This window comes from Octopus sinensis, linkage group LG14 (assembly GCF_006345805.1).
Source record: "Octopus sinensis linkage group LG14, ASM634580v1, whole genome shotgun sequence".
Taxonomy (NCBI): Eukaryota; Metazoa; Mollusca; class Cephalopoda; order Octopoda; family Octopodidae; genus Octopus; species Octopus sinensis.
The window spans coordinates 32,517,878-32,542,653 of record NC_043010.1 but is presented as its reverse complement, the minus strand read 5'-3'; the positions used below and the strand labels follow the sequence as shown (position 1 = coordinate 32,542,653).

At 35.7% G+C, this 24,776-nt stretch overlaps 1 protein-coding gene across 1 annotated transcript in view; it reads right to left on the bottom strand.

The window, feature by feature from the left end:
* Nucleotides 1–24,776, bottom strand: part of LOC115219083 (VPS10 domain-containing receptor SorCS3-like) — a 722,157-nt gene that overhangs the window by 99,551 nt on the left and 597,830 nt on the right. Inside the window, exon 10 of the mRNA XM_029789149.2 lies at nucleotides 1,942–2,100. Within this exon, the coding sequence (XP_029645009.1) occupies nucleotides 1,942–2,100 (159 nt within the window). The remainder of the gene's footprint in view (nucleotides 1–1,941; nucleotides 2,101–24,776) is intronic.

Below are 24,776 nucleotides of genomic sequence, written 5' to 3'. Positions count from 1 at the left end.
CTGTTACTAGACAGCAAAGGCACTACACCCTATGATTTTAGGTACCATAAGTATCCTGTTGCTATACTACAAGCAATGGTACTGTTGTGCTGTGTTGCTACATTGCTTGAAAGCAATGCAATTCAGCTACTATGCTGTTAACTAGCAATGGCTCTCTACTGCAAGTGAGCAATGGTACAGGAATATGCTTAAAGAGTAGTTCAAACGTTTGGCAAATTTAGTAGACGTTGTCCAATCTAAGAGATACAGTTGTGGGATAACTGAGATTTCAATGTCAGTGAGAATAATATTATCAGCTCTAATTGGATTGAAGTTAATAAATATATTATTAATCAATGATTAATTAGATATGCTGCTGCTGCTGCTGCTGCTGCTACTACTGCTACTACTACTGCTACTGCTACTACTACTACTACTACTACTACTACTACTACTACTATTGTTGCAATGGGTTGGTCGGTGTGTGTTATAGAAAAAGAGAATAATTCTAGAAAGAATTTGTGATGAAGTTGAAACTGAAAGGAAAAATCAGGTCAACAGGAATTATTTCAGAAAAATGTACTGAAAGACATAAACTACAGAGTTGTTCCAGTGGCTGGGTTTATGATGAATGCACATTCCCATCAGCAAAGCAAATCTCAATATGTTGAATGGAATCATGAAAAGAATTCTCAAAGAGATTCCCTCATTTGGTAAACAGGCAAGTGTTGAAAGGAGAAGAGAATACATTATTCTAATCATAATAGTAGTAGTAGTAGTAGTAGTGGTAGTAGTAGTAGTTTTAATGTGATGGTAGTGAGGGGTTTACTCAGGCTGGACACGTTCAATATACATGTCATGTTTATGACTCTGATAAAAATAAATGATAAATCTATGATACCTTGTTCTGATTTCACATTTGTACATATAACTTTAATACATGAATATATTTTTCTGATTTCACATACATACTTCGAACAAGAGACTGCAAACGTTGCTGAAGAAAGAAGCAGTCGATGTTACAATGAGAAGAGTTAAATATTAGGGGAATAGAAAGATATTCCTGCAGGTGACTACAGAAAGTGGTGTGGTTGAAAGGAGATGGTAGAATATAATACATGTAAGAGCTATGAGTATAGAAATATGTATATAACCTCTTAGAGTGAAACACGCTAACCAAACAAACAAACCATACCATCAAATATAGTATATTATTAAATATACATGAAGAAATACACAATATCATGCAAAAAATTCAATATCAAGAACTTTGTACCTTCTGAGACATGCTAGTATGGCATATAAAAAAGATCTCAGCTGATTTTGATGATGAGTATTTGGTAGCTTGATCAACTTGCCGAATCATCATATAAGAGGCTGAGTATTCCACAGTAATGAGTACCCTTAATGGAGTTCTTAAGGTGAGTCAGAGTGACAAAGTGTAATGAGGTTGACCCATTAAATCACAGGTACAATCCATTTAACAAGATTCCACACAGTTTCCAATTTCACTCCAAGGCTTGGATTGTCCCAGGGCAACAGTAAGAAATATTTGCTCAAGCCTACCAACATTAAAACAACTGTAATGACAAACACACTTTGTTTGTCAAACAGTTACTTTTATTAACGCACCATTATCAGAAACAATGCATGATCAATTACACTGTGCTGTCTTACAAAATATTTTATGATGAGGCAAACTAACAGAGCAATTCTCTATCACTCCATCCCCAATCATTGGACCTATATAACGGATATGCTGTGTGTCTAAGTAATAAACTGGATGGTCATGGCTGAAATATCATTCATCATAGCACAACTTGAGGGAAAATAACAAGAAACACTAATATAAGGGGGAAAATCAGAACAAAATAATGGCAATACTCTTGACTCTGGGAGTAGTTTTACCTTGTCAATACTCTTACAAACCCATGAAATGGACCCATAGTGAATAATCTTTACCTTGTCAGATTTACACTGGGATTTCATATCAGATGGGACCGGAATTAAGCTCCAGTTCCCTCCTTTATCAAAAGAAATGTAGGTTCTTCTTCCACTTTCTTTCAGATTCAGTTCACTTGGTTCCTGATTGGCTAAATAGATTCCTGGCAGACCTCTCACCTGTAAATAACAGAAAAAACAACTCTTCACATATGTATAATACACACACACACACACACACACACACACACACACACGCACAAATATATGTAGATATATATGTGTGTACATATATGTTCAGTTAATGCCAGCATGGAAAATAGATGTTAAAAAATGATGATATTATAAAAGAGCCTTGTATCTTGCTTGAAGCATTGTGATAAATAAGTAAAATAACAAAATAGTGCAGACAGAAAGTTTCTTACAATGCACAAATGAAAAAAATTAATAACTTTCATATGTTTCAGCCCATCATCAGACACAAACAATCGAGAAATGTGAGCCCAACTGGTATTGTATAGACCAGTGGTTCCCAACCTGAGGTGTGCAGAAGCCTGGTGGTCTGCAAAGCTAGCACTAGGGGTCTGTGAATTAAATTCAAAATTTTATATATATATATATATATATATATATATATATACATACAGATAAGGATAAGCATATCAAAAAGTGGTCCATGGGGAAAACTCTTTTTTAAATAAAAGGGTTGGGAACCAATGTGAAAAAGTTGGGAACCATTGGTATAGACTAACATGACTCTTTACTTCTGATAATGATGCTTTGTACTTAAAACATATAAATAAAGGTTATCAAACTTTTCTCTTTTTACATTGTAAGAAGCTCTCTATCTTCCCTATTTTATTTTATATATATATATATACTAGCAGAAATATCCAGCGTTGCCTGGATTAAAGAAAATAATGAAATTAAAAAATGCCATTTAGATCTCTAACATGATACATGGATAATGCAGTTCTCAACAGTAAGTAGCTGAGGTACAAACTATTAATATCAATAACATATTTTGTCCGATGCTCTCACTGTTAAAGTTGTTAAAAAAAACAAAAAAACAGGTAGTTCTTTGTCTTTGCAATCACCTTCAATTGTCAGTACTTATTTGAAACATGTTGAACCTGAAAATGCATAAACTTGAGAAGAACCAGTCTGGGGGCACTCATCTGCTGTTAAGTACATTTAACAAAAATTCTGTCAGATGACATCAGTAAAAACAAATGTATTGAAACAAATCTGGAAATCAATCACAGTTTAATTTTCTAGAGCCTCTAAATATATGATGTTTTGAGTGTGTCTTTTAATTGGTATATAAAGAAAAATATTTTGGGGACTTTCAACTCGTGAATATTCTACATATAATTGTCCATGAGAGAAGCAAGGAGAAGCAAAGTCAAGTTCAACAACCTTAAGAGACTGTCCTTAAGATTTGTTTATTGATATAGCAAAACTTAGTTTCACTGGGAACTGGAATCATTAAAATTTAAAGGGGAGATCATATGGGATTAACGGGATCGATGGAATGAAGACATTCTCACTCTTATAGTTCCCAGTCATAATTGTTGCCTCTAGGACATGGGGTTGCATCACTTTCACCACCAGATTGGGGCCATTGCACAGATGAGGTGGATCCAGATTCCTGGGCAGCATAATTGGGGCCCCTTTTTAAGTGTTAAGTGGTGAGATGGCAGCCCAGATGGATGTAGAGAGTTCAGGAACTCAGTTGGAAAAAACTACAGCCTGGTCCTGATCAATGACAGCATTGAGGGATTTGAAAGGCTGTTCTTGTCCTGGCAACAGCTGCAAGAGATCCCAGTTGATTTCGTCAACAGCATCATTATGTGGAGCTAAGATGGCTCGCTCACAGAGCCATTGACTGTTGCAAAAGTTTTGTGCAATGTTTGGGAGCATATGCATTATGAGATCATTGACAGTTGGTACCATCTCACCACAGGGTAGCCAGTGTTGCTGCATTTGGTTGACATATGGTAGTTGCTCATTCCCTATCTTCAGAAGCTGGTGTAAAAACAGCCCAGCAATTTGATCACCAAATAATTGGGCCCTCAGGTTAACTGTCAGGTGCAATTTAGTCACTTGCCTCCACAGATAAGATTGCTTGAGACAGGCTTGTAGTTCATCTGCTTTTGTACCTTTTGGAACCACAGGAAGGGTTTCTCTGAAATCAGTGACCCATCCATGAGAATGTCCTTTCCTCTAAAATCTCTTAGGCTACGATCAACATCTTCAAGTACTCCACGGTGAGACATGGTGCATTCATCCCAGACAACCAAGCACATCTACTGCAAGACCTTGGCCTTTGCTGATGTCTTAGAAATGTTGCAAATTGGAGTCTCAGTCCTAACTAAATTCAAGGGAACCTAGAAAGTAGAATGAGTTGTTCATCCACCTGTCAAGAGAGTAGCTGTTATTCCAGAAGATGTTACCACCAATGCAATGCACACATCTAGATGGACTTTTGCTAACAAAAGGTTTATCAAAAATATCTTCCCAGTACCCCCAAGAGCATCGAAAATGAACAGGCTACTCTTTTCCTCCTGAGTCATTTGAATGATGCAATTGTAAGCTGTCCGTTGTTCAGTCAAAAGCTTTGGCTCATTCTTTGTTACATACTCATAGAGATTGTTCATGTAATAGAATTTCTCCCTTAAAATTTCCTGGTCTGTTCTGGGCTGTTCTCTTATTTGATCTGGCAAGCCATACTCCTGCAAAGGTTTTCCTCCAAGCTGGAGAGCTTTGTATTCAAGAAGTAGAGCCTCATTCTTGATGTTGTCAGTCAGTTGGATTTCAAGATCTTGATTTTTCCTCAGCAATCTGTTAACAATGTCTTCACAGAAGGATTCCTGATGAATCTCCCACAGCTGGTAATGGCTAGAGATGTCACAAGCCTGAAGCATAATGGTGAAGAGATTTTGCAACTGAAATGCAGAACAAGAAACAACTGCCTCATCCAGAGTTGCATTCCAGTGACTGTCATCTTCAAGGAGGCAATGGAAATGGCAAGCTTGTCAGTAAGAGTCACAAACATGGCCATTGAAAGTCTTCAGATCTAGGAAACTCTATGGACCATAGATTGTGTGCAAAAGGAGCCTCAGAAAATAACACTCAAAGTTGTTGGGATGCACAGTGTAGACCCTTCCCAATGATGAATGTCTTTTGATTCCTGGGTGCCCTTACAAAGTTTGACTAATGTCACATCTCGTCCATTGTTTAGTTCTCTGTTGCCATGTTTAATATTGAGGGATTCTTGGTACAAAAGAGTTGAAGCAAATGGATCTGTGCAACAAAGCTGAAAGAAAGCAGTCAATGTAGTTGAACGTGAAGCTTCAAGTTGCTGCTGGAGACATTGTGGATTGTCTGGATTAAAGTATACTTGCTGGCCATTCTCTAGATGTACATCTAAATGGATAACAGCTGGATTCCGTTCATGAAGTGGAGTTATACAGATTTCTTACCCAACCCCAAATTTAGATGATCATAACTTTCAGGAAAATGAATATTTTTTTCAATGAAATTTTCAATGAATATGTTATATCATGTATATTCCGAATATACAACTTCTTTGGGGGAAGTCTTTTAGGAGGAAGTTGGGGAGGATTTTCGGAAAATTTACTGGAGTTCACTTCAATTCATCTCAGTGTATTTATACCTATGTATCTACAACAAGAAATTTTCTCCCTGACAAGATACAGTGAATGGTTTCCTTACAGATTTGAATATGCCTCAAACATATTTGAACCAGTAACACTTTGAACTTATAGACATCACTGCTTAGCACTGTAACCTTGCACTTTATTTACAGTGACCTGCTGAATAGCATAATCAGTCACTTAATGATGAGAAGAATAACACAAGAAAGGTCTGGTTCTCATGCCAGTTCATGGTGTCTCTCTTTGTGGTTTCTGTTGCTGAAGAGGAGATAATGACTTTGAAATGCATGCATCCCATAGTCTGGGTAGGTTACACTTATTTGTCTACAGTGAGAAATTTTCTCCATGACAAAATATAGTGAATGCCTTTCTTATGTTGTGTTAAGCAAGGTACATTCTCCTCCTTGCACATGTTCAGTCCACTACTGGACAAAGGCCACAGTATGTTCTTTCCACCAGCTACAGTCTTATGTTTTCCTCATCTGTGTTTGGAAGCCAAAGAATTTAAAGTCTTCATTTCAACTTCTGCGAGGTCTTCCTCTCTTCCTTTCTGGACATTGTGTCCACTCTGCCAATTTGTTATTTCATCCATTGTCCTTTCTTCTAAACTATGGCAACTATAAAACACAAAGCGATTCATATCAAAATTGGCAAAGGAATCAGACTAGAAGACACAAATCACCCAAACTATTCATACCTGTATTAGAAAACGTTTTTAAAAACTTATATTGGTCAGATAAAGGATTAAATATAAATGGATGTTTGCTAAATCATCTAAAATTCGTTGATGACATTGTACTCATTTCCAAGAGCATTAAAAATTAACAGAATTGCTTAGAGAACTAAAAGAAAAAGGCCAAAAATGTGGACTCAGAAATAATATTGTAAAATGAATGGCTTTCTTATGGGTTCAAATATGCTTGAGGCATATTTGACACTGTATCATGTTTGTGTGATTGTATATATATAATATATATATATATATATATATATATTATATATATATATATATATGTATATACATACACACACATGCAAACACACACACACACCACACACACACACACACACACACACACACACATGCTAGCATGCATTAGCTAGTGGTGCAGATGGCTTTGAGATGATCACTGTTTGTGTTCCTTCTGTTGTGTTGTTTGCATTGGGTGTAGTAAAGATGGAATGCTTTGAGGCCAATATAATGATCAACATTGCAGTAGTTTTATGATATTTGAGTATTTGGTGTTCATGTGAATGAGATGTTGTTTATAAGATGGTGTGATAGAGTAATTTCCTGGATTGATTATTGTTGTCTGTTTACATATAGATTGGTTTGGACATGTGGTTATGTAGAGACACGCATGTGTGACTGTGTGCAAGTGAGCAAGTGTGTATGTGCGTGTGTGCATTGTGCATGTATGTATGAGAGAGTGAGTGTGAAACTGTGGTTATAACTTTGTGATTCTGTGTATATGTGCACATCATTTTAAATTCTACTGTTCCATGTTTGCATAGATCAGACGGATTTTATTGAGGCAGATTTTCTATGGCTGGATGCCCTTCTTGTTGCCAGCTCTGACTTCTTTTCAAGTAAGGTAATATTTGCCCATGGCCAGATATACTTTTGGAGAAATGAATGATACTGCTTGTATGGCAATGACATTCAGTTACAACTATCCTGCATTATCAAGACATGGAAGCATAAACATACACACATTCACACAAACACAGACTCAGACACACACACACACATTCACACACACGCACGCACACACACATATATATATATATACAAACATGATGGCCTTCTTTCAGCTTTCATCCGTTAAATCCACTCACAAGATTTTGGTCAACCCAGGGCTATAGTAGAAGACACATACCCAAGATGTCACATAGTGAGATTGAACCTGAAACCATGTGTTGGGAAGCAAAATTCTCAACCACATAGCCTTACCATGGCTGTGTGATTAAATTTTACTTCATATAATTTCGGGTATGTTCACACTGTGGGGTGTCTTAGATAATACCAAAACATTGTAAGTGAAATTCGGTAATGGAAACTGAGGGAGCCTCTTTTTGTTGGAGAGACTGTTCCTAGCCTTGGATGGTAAACATAATTCACTACCCACTGTACCATAACCATCTTGTGAAATGAATGGTTTTAGAAGAATGGTCTTTGTTGCCACCATTCAGGCTTGGTTTTGGGCCTGAAGATAACCTTCTCACTTCCTCCCATCCCTCCTTCTTTCCTCCCTTCCTTCCTTCCTCCCTCCCTCCCTCCCTTCCTTCCTTCCTTCCTTCCTTCCTTTCCTTCTCTTTTGCTCCAATCAGTCTCAGACCCCACAAAGGGTCATGGGTGCTGGCCTTCTTACACTGATGAATAATTAAGAAAAAATCAAATTACTATAATCCATACAAAATGAAGAATAACCAAAAACAAAGCAATAATCCCTCTCCTCACCCATTAATTAGTGACGTCAGCAGTACCAAAGATAGACAGACACAACTGACGATTATAGAGAATATTTTTAGTTTTTCTTGTTTAAAATAAAAATGATAATAATAATAACGATACGATAAAATATAAAACCCAAAGAACTAACTTTGATATTATTTTTCTTTCTAGAATTCCACAACACCACCAGCACCGCCACAACAACCACCACCACCACCACCACCAGCACCACCACTACCACTGCCACCACCATCACCACCACCACCGCCATTACCACCACCACCACCACCACAGCTATGATTATGATGATGACAACGACCACGACCATGACCACTACAACCACCATTACCATCAGTGCCACTGCAACCACATCCACAACTTCCACACCCACCTTCATGACTCCAATACTACTACTAACACCACCATAGCCAATGCTATCATCCCTGCCACTGGAAATAATAATAATAATAGTGATAATAATAAAAAAAGCAAACAGTCTACAAACTATTGAATTATCCATTATCGGAATACCTAAAATGGTACATTGATATTGTGTGTGTGTGTGTGTGTATTTCAGTATTTTCTGATTTGCAACTATACATGGAAACCTATTCCAGTCAGCTGACACAGATAATGGCATTTTTTATTTAGATATATTTATTTTTTCTATTGATAAAAACATAATTTTTAACAGGCCTGCTAGCTTTTAATCAAAATATTGTTTAGAAATATTTGAATTTCACTCCTGAGCTCTCCCAGTATCCCCAGCAGTAACAGTAGTGCTGCCACAGCTGCTGCCACCACCGCCGCCACCACCACCGCCGCCACCACCACCACCACCACCATTATCTCAACCAAACTTCTTTATTAATGAAAACCCTGAAAATATCTGCACTAAAGATAGTTCTATTGTATAATTGCTAAATATATACCTCTATAGTCAATAACAAACAATGCGTGTGCCATGCATAGCTGTATTGTCATATCTTCCCATATAGCCATTATCCATTCCTGCCCTCACACTAAAATGTTCAGTGTGTGTGTGTATATGCATCTGTGTTTATGTATAGATATATATATATATATATATATATATATATATATATATATATATATATATATATATATATATATATATATATATATATATATACATGCGTGTGTGTATGTATATATATATATATCTATATCTATATATCTATCTATCTATCTATATATATATATATATATATATATATATATATATATATATATATATATATATATATAATATATATATGTATGTATGTATCACTATTGAGTAGTCTTCAAATATAGCCCTTAATCCAATACATAAACCATAGCATAATTGCTACAATAACAATTTCATATGTAACCTTTAAGCCAAACATAGATCATTTGCTTACTACTGCACAGTGGACTACCTGAAACAATAGGGCATCAGACAAAAACTTCTTGTATTCAGTTGCAGCCCTTTGTCTTCTGAGTTCATGTCCTACTGAGGTCAACTTTGCCTTTTATCCTTTCATGAGAGGTGAAGAATAGTTGATAATATAAGTACCAGTTCAATAATGGGGTTGGTTTAATCAAGTGTTTCCTCTCTTCCATCCACTTGCACAGAATTGTGGTCTTGTGGTCTTCTGCCTGAGCAGGAAATCAATAATTGTTGATAACAGTATAGCAAGTATGGATTCCACAAATTTGAACACTTTCATGAATTGGTGAAGCAGAAGATTTCATGGTTAGGTACTTCTGTTCATAAAGCCAGCCACTGAATTGTGAAGTAATATCTCTTAAAGACTAAAGCCAGTGAAATAATGTGTCTTGCATGAAAGCATAATCCAATGCCACAGCAAGACTTCATTTCCTGTCATTACAACAACCCAGTTATTATGGTTCTAATCACAAAATTTCTCTAAAAGTACATTTTACTACAGTACCAATATAGCATTTAGTTTCTCTGTGAAATAAGGCCCAAGAGGGGCTTTTATGGAAGCTTAGAGTAAGTATTGAACTGACTACTTCTATTGTTTTTTTTTAACAATTCCTCAACATTGTTTACATCATAATAATTATCTTCCAGTTTTAAGGCAGTGAGCTGGCAGAACTGTTAGCATGCTGGGCAAAATACTTAGTGTCATTTCATCTGTCTTTACATTCTGAGTTCAAATTCTGCTGAGGTCAACTTTGTCTTTCATTCATTTGGAGTTGATAGAATAACTATCAGTCAAGTACTGGGGTCAATGAAATCAACTTACCCCTCTCCTGGAATTGCTGGCCTTGTACCAAAATTTGAAATCAATAATTATCTTTCAGTTTCTACATTTGGCAGTCTGGGAGGGGGACATAAGTTAATCTTTTTAAATTGTAAAATAACAATGAAGCTTATTGGTTCAATCCTCATACTAAGGTATTGAAAAGTTCCTAAGGGTCTGAATTTGACTGAAACGATAAGCATGAGTCTACATCTTTATTTAAGTGTAAAATATATTATTAGCTGCATTGTATAGTCACAATTCAGAAAGAGTTGCTGTTGTAGTTGTGATGGGGTGATTGTTAAGATGCAGGACTTACAAATCACATGATCATTAATTCAAATCTTGCTATAACCATTGTTTCATGTTTCTAGACAAAGTACATTTCTATGCTGTCTCAGCTTACATTTCACACTTGAGTGGATGACAAAAATATAAAAAAACACCAGACAATTATGAAAACACTCACTGCAACAATATGAAAATGTTATATTTCAAAACCTGTCTCATCTTTTCTGCCATGAAAGAAAACAATATAGAAAAAAAAAATTAATGAAAATATTATTTTTTAATTATTAAATATTTTCAGATGAAAATTTTCAGGAATTAATTATAAAATATTTTTATTAAAATTGTTTAATTTGTATTGATAATTAAATCAGATTTCCCTTGTCTGAGAAGATTTATGTATGTAGAGGGAGTGATATTTCTTTTATTTTTCTCAGCTAGGTTGTTGAGGTAAACAAACAAGTGAACCTTGATTTAAAGTCAACTATGGCATCAACAACAAAATCAGTAATAAAAATAACAAATTCCATTCTTTGTTGAATAAACCCTTGTTTATGTTATGACCAACATAATTTATTTAAAGATCTAGAATTCTTTGAGGTCAGCTTCTGTCCCTAAAATACTGATCACTGATCCATAAAACTGTTCTGCTATTTCTATTACGTATGTAAATGTATACTTCATGGTTTAAACATTAAGCGTCCAAACTTTACTCCCCCAAGCCACAGACAAACAAATTATATTACTTGATGGCAGATATTACTATAATTTTTATTGCATTTCTGAATAAATTTTTAGCTTTTTAATATTCTAAAAATGAATAATATTTTCACTTCATTATTAATTATCAAGAGGGCAATAGCAGAATAATTGAGGTTCTCATTAATTCTTTTATTCTATACCAACAAAAATTAATCATTTCTTGCTAATATTTGAGTAATTATAAATCTGAAGAGCTACAAGTAAAAGTGAAACATGTTTGGAGTTGTGCCCCATATTTATCAATATAGATATAATATTTATCATAAGCTAATATTTTTCTCTTTCTGAAAATACTATAAATTTTTCATGCTCTATGTAAGGGAAAATTGGTTTTCCCTTACATAGATTTGTATTTTCCTTTAGAATATCAAAAGGTTACCCTGCAGAAATACATCCCTTGAAGCTATTATCTTCAAAACATAGAATTTAAAGGAGATTCTAAAAGAGAAGTTGAAAACATTGGTTGTGTGTATATGTAGGGAGAAACACTTCAAATGGTAACCATGTTTCAGACTTCCTTTAGCAAGAGATTTTCTCCAACCCATGAGGAGGCATTCAGAAGTTGCTTTGACATTTAAATGATATATAACATTTTCACCTTTGATTTTGTTTGAATCTTCATTTCTATATATTTTTAAACTATGTTATACTTCATTTTTATATCTTTTTATACTATACTATTCGTTCATTGGATAATAAAATTGCTTGCAAAGACCTATTGAGGCAAGTGAATTCAAAATCAAAATCGCTGACATGGCCGATGACAGTACCGCCTGATTGGCACTCATACCAGTGGAACGTTAAAAGTACATTTGAGCATGATCATTGCCAGGGCCACAGATTGGCTCCTGTGCTGGTGGCATGTGAAAAGCATCATTTGAGTGTAATCATTGCCAGTGTTGCCTTACCAGCACATGTGTTGGTGCCATGTGAAAAACAACATTCAAGTGTGGTCGTTGCCAGTGCCGCCAGACTGGCTCCCATGCAGGTAGAATGTAAAAAGCACCTTTTGAGTGAGGTCGTTGCCAGATCAGATTGAGCCTGGTGCAGTCTCTGGCCCACATGTCTTCAGTCAAGCCGTCCAACCCATGCCAGCATGGAAAGCAGATGTTAAACGATGATGATGATATATATGTATATATAAATAAATATATATATATATATATATATATATATTATATATATATAAATATGTCTATTATATTATTAGAATAAAAAAACACAAGCCTTGTGTAATACAGTTATCCTGGGTTTCCCAGCTGAAACATTAATTTATTTCATCATTTATCAGGTTGTTAGAGACAACAAGACAGTTTGTTTACTGCACTCGATGCAGTTGATATTTGAATGAGAAAGTGCATTTAGAAAAAGTCAAGTAAGATAATCAACCCCCATAGGAAACCTGACTTGTGTGCTATGGATATGGAAATAACATAAGCTAGACAAGAATTCTGTATGGTGTGTCCAGTGGTCTATCTTTAATTTCCACTAAGATGTATTTTTTAAAATGCAAGCATGAAGAAAAGATCTCATTCCTGGAATTTACAGTCACTGGAGAGTTTCTTAAGGTGTTTTAATGATACAGTTTTCCAATGGAACATATCAAGCTTTTTCGAACCAATTGAAGAGTTTGATCTTAGGAAGAATATTCCATTTGATGTTTTAGTTTACATTCTTGTCCTTAAGTTTCCAGATTAATGCCAAGATGTCTCCTCTTGTGGTGTCTAAAGGCCAAAAGATAGTTGTATCTTGATTTAAATTTTCCTTCCACTGTTCCAATGTAGCACTTGGCTTTTCTCTGGCCATTGCCATAATTTACTGCTGCTTGTGCTTCACAAACAATGAGGATACACTGCATGCCTGCTTTAGAGGACATTTAGATTTATCTCTGAATGTGCATCCACAATAGGTCTGAGTCATTGGTTGCTTGTAGATATAGGCCTTTACATTAGGGAGGCATGAAAATGTTATTTTAACTGTGTGGCTATTAGATATCTTTCTATACCTATGATTGCTTGGAAACTGATTATCCTATAAGTATAAGAATCTTTTACTTATATTTGCCCTCACATTTAGAGAGAAAGGTGGGGGTGAACCATAAAATTTTATTGTACCTATTCTTATGATTAGATTGTCCAAGAGGTGGAAGATTATAAAAGATGTTATCAGTGAAGCTGCTATTCTGTAAAACCTTATAATATGGGGAAGCTTTTGCAAATATTTCACTAGATGAAAAAAGACAACTTATTCTTTGGCTAATGTTTGGAATTAGGTTCTCAAGTACAATAGATGGGTAGCAGGAGTGCTTATTAATATATTTTAGATTTTTGTTAGGTTTATGAAAGGGTTTATAAGAATTAGTTTTGAGGTTTAAGGAAACATAGTCAGTCCCAGTTAGGTTAATGTCAATAGAGGTTCTAAGCCCTAAAGAACTGAAGCTTGAAATCAACTGATTTCTAAAGGAGTCCCTAGCATGACCATCACAATTGTGTGACACTGTAAAATTAACATCCTGATATATACTGATGCTGTGGTTGGGGAATTTTAAATCTAAATGGTCTAATAAATATAAAGTAACCAAATCACATATTATATCTGTGCTATCATATGAACCCAATGGGACATCAAATAGTTTGTGTGGGCCATCATTTTTTTGTACAGATCTGTCACTGATAACAATGTCTTATGTACGTGTATAATGAACTTTATTTTATGCTCATCAATGGTTACAAACTGATATGAACCCCAAAGTATCATGCAACAGTGGTTCAGATACTGACAGGTAGAAATCCACAATATCAAACTGTGATTTTGCTTTAATTTTATTGTGGATGGATTTAAACCAAGATATCTCTGAGTAGCTATTTTTCCATAGCAACAGGTACAAAGATTCCTTGATTTTATTGTCAATATTTCTTAAAGTTTGGCTTGCTAAACCTTGTTCAATCTTAGCTGGACAGAAAGAACTAACTATGACTTTACTCTCAGACTGAAGATGAGAGATATGCAGTGATATACATATGGAAGATTCTAGAGGAGGTGACACCAAACATTGACAGTCATACCAGTCCCTCAAACATCCATCTCATCTAGAGTGAGGAACAGGTACTGCAATACCTTGGAATTCAAAGGGCCTCAGCTATTTAATATCTTGGTAAAAAAACCTGGGAGACCAACATGGAATGAGGGCAGATGATTTCAAGAAGCAACTCAACCTTCTGTTATCCAAGGTCCCCAATGAATCTATATCAAATCACGAGCTGGCTGGCTGGCATTAGCTGACTATTTTGTCAAACATCTTTGGGACATCAGACTCAGGAATGACACTTTGGTCTCATGCCATTTCTGCTCATCTGGTCATTCTTTGCAACATCTGTTTGTGTTCAGACTAGCCTTAAACAAAGACTCCTGTCTCTGTCTGGAGCATGAGTTAAATTTTTCTCTATATTTCAGTTCCTCACATCCTCAAATCTCCACCACTCTTCATTTAAATTCCTTACATACACTGCACCTCTCATCTTCCACCTGCTTCCTCAATCTCAACCCTCCACACACCTACTCTACTTATAACCCAACATCATGCACAGCATTTTCATCCATATAGCATATACACATACACACATATAAACACACAAACATACATCTTTCTACCTACTCCACAACGCACTAGCACCTACATATGTATGCACACACACACACACACACACGCGCGCGCGCGCACACACATGCAAACACATACTCCTTCTTCATACTTCACACACACCAGCACCCACACTTCTATATCCATCCTCACACACGCAGCAACACGTATACAATCACACACCCACACATCCCAACACCTACCACGTTTGTCACTTAACAACTCTATCCAGGATGACACATCTAGCCTTCTGCTACAACACATGCATACACCAGATACCTCACACACACACATGCAAGTGCCCATATACACATATAATCATGCCCAAAGACACAGTATATGTATACACTCATGCACACACACACACACACGCACACACACATTAGCTTCATACACACCCACTTTGTCTGATAACCTCAAATATACACACCAACTGAAAACAGGACACATGCACAGATTCCCTTACACATAACACACGCATAAATGCACATACACAATATACACACTCATAATAACGCCACACGCATGTATATGCACACTGATCAATCTCCACACATAAATTCTTACACACAAACATAAACAGAAAATAAGATTACACACTCACGTACACACAGACAGGCTAAAAGCACACTGTATACATGCACATAGTAGCTTCATACTTGTGCTTGCACACCCACGTGTGCACATACACACACATGCACATGCACACACATGCACACACATACACATGCACACACATGCACATGCACACATATGCACGTACATACACATGTGCATACACACACCCATCAGATAGCCTCACAAATTTCCACACTTCTATACACAGTTACACACTCATGAACACACTGAGGGTACATGCACACATTGCTTCATACACACACACATGTACTTGTTTACACACACACACACACACAGGTGAGCTCTCATGCACACATACACAAGTACATGTTAGCTTCATACACACATGTCTTTGCTCATACAAGCACACGCACACACACATGCACGCACACACACATGCACGCACACACACATGCACGCACACACACATGCACGCACACACACACACATACACACACACATGCACGCACACACAAACACACATACACACACACATGCATGCTCACACACACATGCATGCACACACACACACACACACAAAGTCACTGTTGTTTCTCTTGCTAGCCCATGCCTCAAGTCAACATCTTCCGCTTCTGATCATTTCAACATGCTTTAACTGTTTAATTCTGATACATGTTTTTTTGCTCTCCATCTTTTTTCTGTTCTCATCCATCCTTTCTATAGAAGAGAGTGGACTCAAAACATTAAAGACTTCTTCCATTTTCCTGAGTGTAGACCTAATACACCGTTTGTTGTTCTTTCATCTTGTGTGTGTGTTTTCCTTTGCTTTTCAATCACACACACACACATACATATATATATATACATACATACACACATACAACATATAAATACACACATATTTTTTTATTCTTTTATGTGTTTCAGTCATTTGACTGCAGCCATGCTGGAGCACCACATTTAGTTGAACAAATCAACCCCAGGACTTATTCTTTCTAAGTCTAGAATTTATTCTATTGGTTTCTTTTTGCCAAACTGTTAAGTGACAGGGACTATGTATGTATGTCTGTATGTATATATGTATGTATGTAATGTGACTGCGTGTGTACCATTGGCGATTTTGTTTCCTCCATCCTCCCTTCTTTGGATCTTTTCTTTTCCTATGTTTCTGACAAAGAGCTCCGCTCGAAACGTTAAACCCTCCTTGTTTCCTTCTTTCCTGAGCGTCCAATAATACTATACTTGTTCCACGTCCTCGCGTTGTTGTGTTTTCTCTTTGTGTTTTCATGTTTGGATTAACTATGTATGTTGTATGTATGTATGTATGTATGTATGTATGTATGTATGTATGTATGTATGTATGTATGCATATATATATATATATATATATATATATATATACATATATATATATACATAAATATATATATAACATGGATAAATTAAGAAATGAAGTCAAATGCAGGAATTGATAATGGAATGGTATCTAGAATTTTTCCAAAAAATTCCAGATACCATTCTATTATCAATTCACACCGAATTAGGATAGGTTTTTTTTTTCATTTACCAAAAACCTTTCAGAAATCATTTCTTCACATTTTAAATGCAAATCCACTTAATGAAAATAATAACAGCGATATTATTAACGCTAACCATTCTTTGAACAATAATAACAACAATATTAATATTTCTGATATAAATTCAAATCAAATTCTTTTCCTTAGCAGTAATTCTAAGACTAAAACTCTGTTTATCAATATAAGATAACTTGTGGTTCTGATGTCTTTTTTTATATGAGTAGCTCTTCGTCTCAGTTGTCAAAAAGAATATCTAACCGTTATTCTACATTTAGACATACCAAGAAATGCAACATTACTGGGCTTAGTAAATTAATTTGGTCTCTAAAGGAACATAATAATATGTATTGGAATGGAAAATTCCATCTAGATCTTTCTCATATGACGAAGGTAAATCTTTTTGCCGCTCTGTAAAGAAGAGCTAATTTTCATCCTTTTCTTGAAGAATACTCTTGTGAATGTGTTTATCATTGTAAACAATGGCAAAAACATACTTTTAGTTCCTATAATTAATTTCTACCAGTCTATAAAATTCGACCTTTAACTGTCTTCTTACATTTCATTTGCACTACATATATTTATTTCCATGCTTTTAAACTTTATTCCCATTCATCTTTCACATTATATTTTTCCACTCTTAATTTTTTGTTAATTTCTTTCTTTCTCCACCTTCTCTTTCTCTAATTTACCTTTGACGTTAAATCCATTAATTTTTTAAAAAAAAATGACTTGCTAGCATTCTCCTTACATCATATATTTATGTACACGATAATTACATTCGGTTAAAATGGCTTATTGATGTGTTTTGTTCCTTTTTTTCCCTGATGAGATGATTGCATTGTTATACATCTTTTTTATTCACGCTGGAATAATCTCAATAATATCTAAGGCACTCATGTGAATTTTTGCTACCCTGGTAATTATTTATCTTTTTCCTTGTTATTCATACACATTGAAAAATATACATACATTTATATATATGTATATACATACATATATATATGTAATTATGTATAACTATATATGTATGTGTGTATATATATATCATCATCATCATCATCATCATCATCGTTTAACGTCCGTTTTCCGCGCTAGCACGGGTTGGACGGTTTGACCGGGGTCTGGGGAGCCAGGGGCTGCCCCAGGCTCCAGTCCGATCTGGCAGTGTTTCTACAGCTGGATGCCCTTCCTAACGCCAACCACTCCGCGAGTGTAGTGGGTGCTTTTTACGTGCCACCTGCACAGGTGCCAGAAGGGTCTGGCATCGGCCATGATCGGTTATTGCCTTTTTTCGTTGCATTGCAGCAGGTGGGAGGGTTCCGGCAGAGAGAAGAGAGGGAGAGAGAGTGGGGGGGTGCATGTAATGTAGGGGAGCACCAGTGGGGAAGGTTTAGGGTAAAGAGAAACGATGACAGGTAGGGTTGGTGGCAGGTTCTGGACAGAATGAAAAGTAGGAAGTAAAATGTAGGATATCACGAGTGGGGGAGGGGGCTGGAAGGAGATAGCCGGTTGAGGCAGTGACACATTTCAAAACAGGAGGAACATAAGATAACAGGTTAAGTGGGACGTTTGATGAGCTGCGGTGCTAGCTGCTTCTGTCCAGGGGGAGAGAGGCAGGGGTAAATACATAGTGAGAAAGTATATTGAGGAGGAGGGGTAGGAGGAACAGACACACGTAGTGGTGGCGGTGGTAGAGGGGATATCCGGTGAGGATGGTGTAAACAGAGTGTTCTCCGGTATGGGTGGTGGGGGTGGGAGGGCGGGCGAACCGCGAATGGTGGGCTGCGAAGATTTTGATTGGGGACAGTAGTGATAAAGACTTAAGCAATCGGGGTTTGAAGAAATGAACAGAGTAACGAACGAATTAACTTGGTACCGAGGGGTTAAACAAATTAAAGGGTTATATTTTAAGAACAAGCAGAATTGGTGAATAGATTCGAACATTTAAGGGTTAGCGGCAAATGTATGTGTGTAGTACAAGAGTCGGAAGAAATGAAATGAGAATTCTTAGCTTGCTTGCTATGATCATCGCTGTGTGGTCAAGAAAGGGTGAATGAAAGAGAAGCACACGAGGTGATTATTTATATAGGTTCACCGGAAGTGGGTTGGAAAGACGGAAGTTTTGATTGAAGACAGGACAGTACAGTAATGGCAGAGGACGAACGAAATATCTTCATACCGAGGCTATATATATATACAGTAAAAGCAATTAAGATTCAAGTGAGTTCTGTTGAATTCACATGAATGCGGTACTTAACTTAGATGCACCAGAAATCTATATGGTATTAACCATAAGATAATGCGGGGTGATTATAAAGAAAAAAGCAACAAAAATGGATCAAATATTTCGGTACAATTGTTTCGTACGAAGACCACCTTTATTAAGGCTGCAAATATTGCAGCAAACACAAGTGACCCGTACTCATCAGCTGAAAAAACATCTGAGTTCTCAAAACATCTAAGGGGGCGAGGCTACACTCATGAAACATTCGAGATAGTTCAATAAAAATCAGATTTAGATAATAAATGGACTTCCACAGTTCTTTAATGTTGCACAGTCATATAACAGGTTTTTAAAAAGTATTTTAAAAAACCTCTTAGTTTCACAGAAATTGAAAATGTAAATCCATCCATAATAATGAAGTAGGTTTGAATTCTGGAGATATGATGTTTTTTTCGGCTGATGAGTACGGGTCACTTGTATTTGCTGCAACATTTGCAGCCTTAATAAAGGTATATATATATATATATATATATATATATATACTCTTTACTCTCTTTTACTCTTTTACTTGTTTCAGTCATTTGACTGTGGCCATGCTGGAGCACGCCCTTAACCGAGCAACTCGACCCCGGGACTCATTCTTTTGTAAGCCCAGTACTCATTCCATCAGTCTCCTTTGCCGAACCGCTAAGTAACGGGGACACAAACACACCAGCATCGGTTGTCAAGCAATGCTAGGGGACAAACACAGACACACAAACACACACATGCATACATATATATATACATATATACGACGGGCTTCTTTCAGTTTCCGTCTACCAAATCCACTCACAAGGCTTTATATATATATATATATATTTATATATTGTATATAGATGTATTATATTTATATATATTATGTTGGGTCATCTCATAAATAATGCAGTTTTTTTCATTTGCATGAACTAGAAGTTGGAGGGTGATGGGATACACTACCTACATTAACTTGCTATAAAAGCAGGTAGTAATTTTTCCTTGCCCTTATTCTTAGTACAAACTTTGAAGAGTACAGTTTGATTTTAATAGTTATTCAAAGTTATAATGAAAGTGACAAAGGAACATATTTGGCATATTTTGCTTTATGAGTTCAATAAAGGCAACAACGCAACAGAAAGTGTGAGGAATATTAATGCAGTATATGAGGATTGGACAATAAGCATAAGCCAGTGTCAATGATGGTTCCAGAAATTCTGAGCCAGAAACTGCAGCCTAGAAGATGATTCTTGTCCTGGAAGATCTGTAGAGCTCAACGAGGACATCCTGCAAACCCCAGTAGAATAAAATTCCTTTGTAACTGTTGAGGAACAAGCAGAGAAGCTTGGATTTGGTCATTTAACCATTCATCGACACCTGTGTGCCATCGGAAAAGTCAGCACATTGAGTCAACGGGTTCCTCACAAACTTTTGCATGCAGAGTGTGAATGTGTGCTCTTTGCCGTCATGTCTTCCGAACAAACCTTTATTTGAGTGAATAGTGACTGGTGACAAGAAATGGGTTCTCTGTAAAAAATGTTAAGTGCCAAAGACAGTGGGTAGGGAAAAGAGAAACACCAGCACCTCATGCTAAAGAAGGCCTTCACCCATGTAAGGTGTTGTTATTTGTTTGGTGGGATATGAAAGGTTTAGTCCACTTTGAACTTTTAAATCTAAACCAAACAATAACAGAGGAGATCTACTGTGAGCAACTTGAGTGGCTTAAGTCAGCACTGGAAGAAAAATGAGCGTCTTTGGATTCAAGAGAAAAGATGCTCATTCATCAGGATAATGCTCGACCACATACAGCGAGGATGACATTTCAAAGAATGGAGCACTTTGAATGAGAAATGATGCCCAGCCACTATATTCTCCAGACATTGCCCCATCTGATTACCATTTATTCCACAGTTTTCAAAATCATTTGGACAGAAAAAATATGAATTCTGTAGATGGGGTCAGAGCAGTACTGGCGGTGCATTTTTAGTCATGAACAAGTGAATTTTGGAAGGGGGGCCTTGCTAGTCTACCAGATAGATAGAAGAGCATTGTAGAAAATGAAAGAGAGTATATTTTAGATTGAAAAATAAAAGAAGTATAAAAATCCGCATTATTTATGGGATGATCCAATATTATATTCATATATTGTATGTAGGATATATGTATGTATATATATATATTGACACACATCAATATATATATATATATATATATTGACACACATCAATACCTGAATTTTAAGTCGTGCCATCCACCACATACAAAACGCAACATCCCATACTGCCTAGCCAGAAGAATTTGTACCATTGTAGAAGATGCAAATATCAGGAACAAACACCTAACAGAACTAAGAGAATTTTTGCTCAAACAAAAATACCCATCTCTACTTATAGAAAATGACATACAGCAGGCTATAAAAATACCCATACAACAACTTAGGACAACCCAAGGAAGAGGAAAACAAGAACAAGTCATACCATTCATAGTGACACACAACCCATGTCACCAGAATATCTTCCACATTGCCAAAGCAAACCTACCAATCATTGCTCAAAGTAATGAATTAAAAGATATAATCACGGATCGAGCTATGGTTCTTAGTAAAAGACAGCCTAAAAACTTGAAAAATTACTAACAAAGGCAAAATTTGACCTTAGCAACAAAGACCAAACATTCACTGTATCTAAATGCAATGATAGCCGATGTGGCACATGCCAATTCATACATACCGGCCAATATATAAACACAAAAACCGGGAAAATATTCACAAACGTGAATATGAACTGCAAAAGCAGAAATTTAATTTACTGCATCAAATGCCCAAATTGTGAAGAAATATATGTAGGTCAGACGGGAAATGCACTATCAGAACGCTCACGTGTACACCGACAACAGATTAGAGACCCAGAGGTCTGTCAGATACCTTTGAGTAACCACCTAGCAACATGTGGTCGGAAAATATATATAATATTTCCATTCTACAAATTACACAGCCCAAGTGAAATCGAGAGGAAAATCAGAGGAAAGAATTTTATTGATAAATTCGAACCCAAGCTAAATAAGCAATAATAATAATACTTAGAGGTACTACTTCTACTGCTACGACCATGACCACTAACAACAACAACAATACTAAAGGTGATCAAGATGAAGATAGCAGGAAAATTATCTTATTTAGGATTAAAAGTTCTATTGCCACCACCATCACCACTAGCAACAATAATTAAGGTGCTGACAATGATGATGATGACAATTGAAATATAAAAATCCCTGACAAAGGCTATTTACAACATTTCTAAAAATAGCCCAACAATTGCTGCCAGGGTTAAGGTACAGGACACTTGACATGTTCAACAAAGCGTGACACCTAAACCAATTGACACCTAAAGTAATTGAGTGATACTACACACTGATTGGTCAGCATACAGTTTGCAAAACCTAGCAATCTGGAGTCTACACAGCTGTATTTAAGGCACAGATTTAATCATCTTGCTACAGTAAAAAATTGTGAAGCATGACTGTCACTACTACTACATGAACCTGAAGATTGCAGAATTTAATGCATGAAAGTACTAGTTCAATCAGAATGAACATTTAAGATTCTATTATTTTATTTTATTTTATTATATTATATTATCTTATATTATATCATTATAAGATTGTAAATAAAACGTGAAAATCAGACAAGGTTGGAATTCCTTTTATTAATATATATAAATATATATGTGTGTGTGTGTGTGATTCAAAAACAAAGAAGAAACCCACAGACCAGGAGTTCAAAGATATCTTTGAACTTCTTTCCTTTAACACTTCAAATGTTTTTCTTGGGCGGGGGGAGCATAATAACTTTATAGTATGCTTGCCAAAGCATAAATACTCTGTGTATTGGGTACCAAATATTATTTTTGTCGTTTTTTTTCATTTGTATCTCTTTGTATTTCCTTGTTCTGCTTTGACAGAGAATACTGAAAACTCTATTTCAGTATGGGTGTAGAATGTGGAGAAACTAAAATATAGTAATTCTTTGACTCCCGTCACCCAAGGATGCACATGTCTACAGTTGTTGTTGAATCAATATTGATACAACATTACATATATGTAACATTCAGCAATTAACAGCTGATAATGAAGCATTGTAACAACATGTGATATGTAATAAAGCCTATTCAATCTATCTCCTTGCATTGTTTTTATACATTCTTATATATACATATTTTGATTTTGATTTTTCCAGTTTCAGCTAATGAGCTGTGGCCATGCTGGGGCACCGCCATTTATATATATATATATATATATATCCCTCTCTCTCTTTCGGAGAGGCACAAGCACCTACATGCACATATACACACACGGCAGTAACTTCCACCTGCCGAATTCAATCACAAAGCTTTGGTCGGCTCGGGGCTATAGCGGAAGACACATACCCAAAGTGCCAATATATATATATATATATAAATATAAAGGACAGTATTATCTGAGAGGAAATATATTTCAAATTTAAATCATGGAAAGAGTGACTGAATAAGGTTACTAATTTTTCCTTAAAAACTTATCTAAATATCCTGTCTTCCTCCTTGATATCTTTCCCATTCTGTGACTTTAGTGATCAATAAGTTAAAGTACATGACCTATATTAGATGTCGTTGGATAGCTTAGAATATGTTAATTTTATTCACCTATTCTATATCCTCTTTTTTTTGGTTGGATTAACCAGCTTTAGTTTAAATACATTAGGAATTTTTACCATGTCATATTTCTACAGATATATTAGTATCATACGATTTCACCTTTCTTCTTTCTAGTAAGTAGTATTTCAGTACTCTGTCTTATTTGCGTATTTTACCTACTATGGTTAAACTTGCTGGCCACTTTATTATTATTATTATTGATATTTTAATAATGGTAATAATACTTTATTAAATATTATGTGTATATATATATAGATATACACACACATATATATAAATATATAAACAAAATAATGAATATGTAAATATATATATATACAGTAGTACCTCAGTTTTTGAACACTTCTGGTCATGAATAAATCGTGATGTGTGTGTGTGTGTGTGTGTGTGTGTGTGTGTGTGTGCGTGTGTGTGTGTGTGTGTGTGTGTGCATGCATGTGTGCATGCATGCATGTATATATATATATATTTATAAGAGGTGAAGTTAATAGCCTGAAAATTTATAATTTCTGACAATTTATCTACATCTAGAAATATAATAAAAAGTAAATCTAAATTCTAAAAACACAACAAAATTAGCCAACGTATGAAATTATATAAAATATATATAAAATTTATAGGATATTGAATATGCATGTAAAATGTTTGGTAACATTTTCAGAAACTAAGGAAATCTCTGAAAAAAATCACATA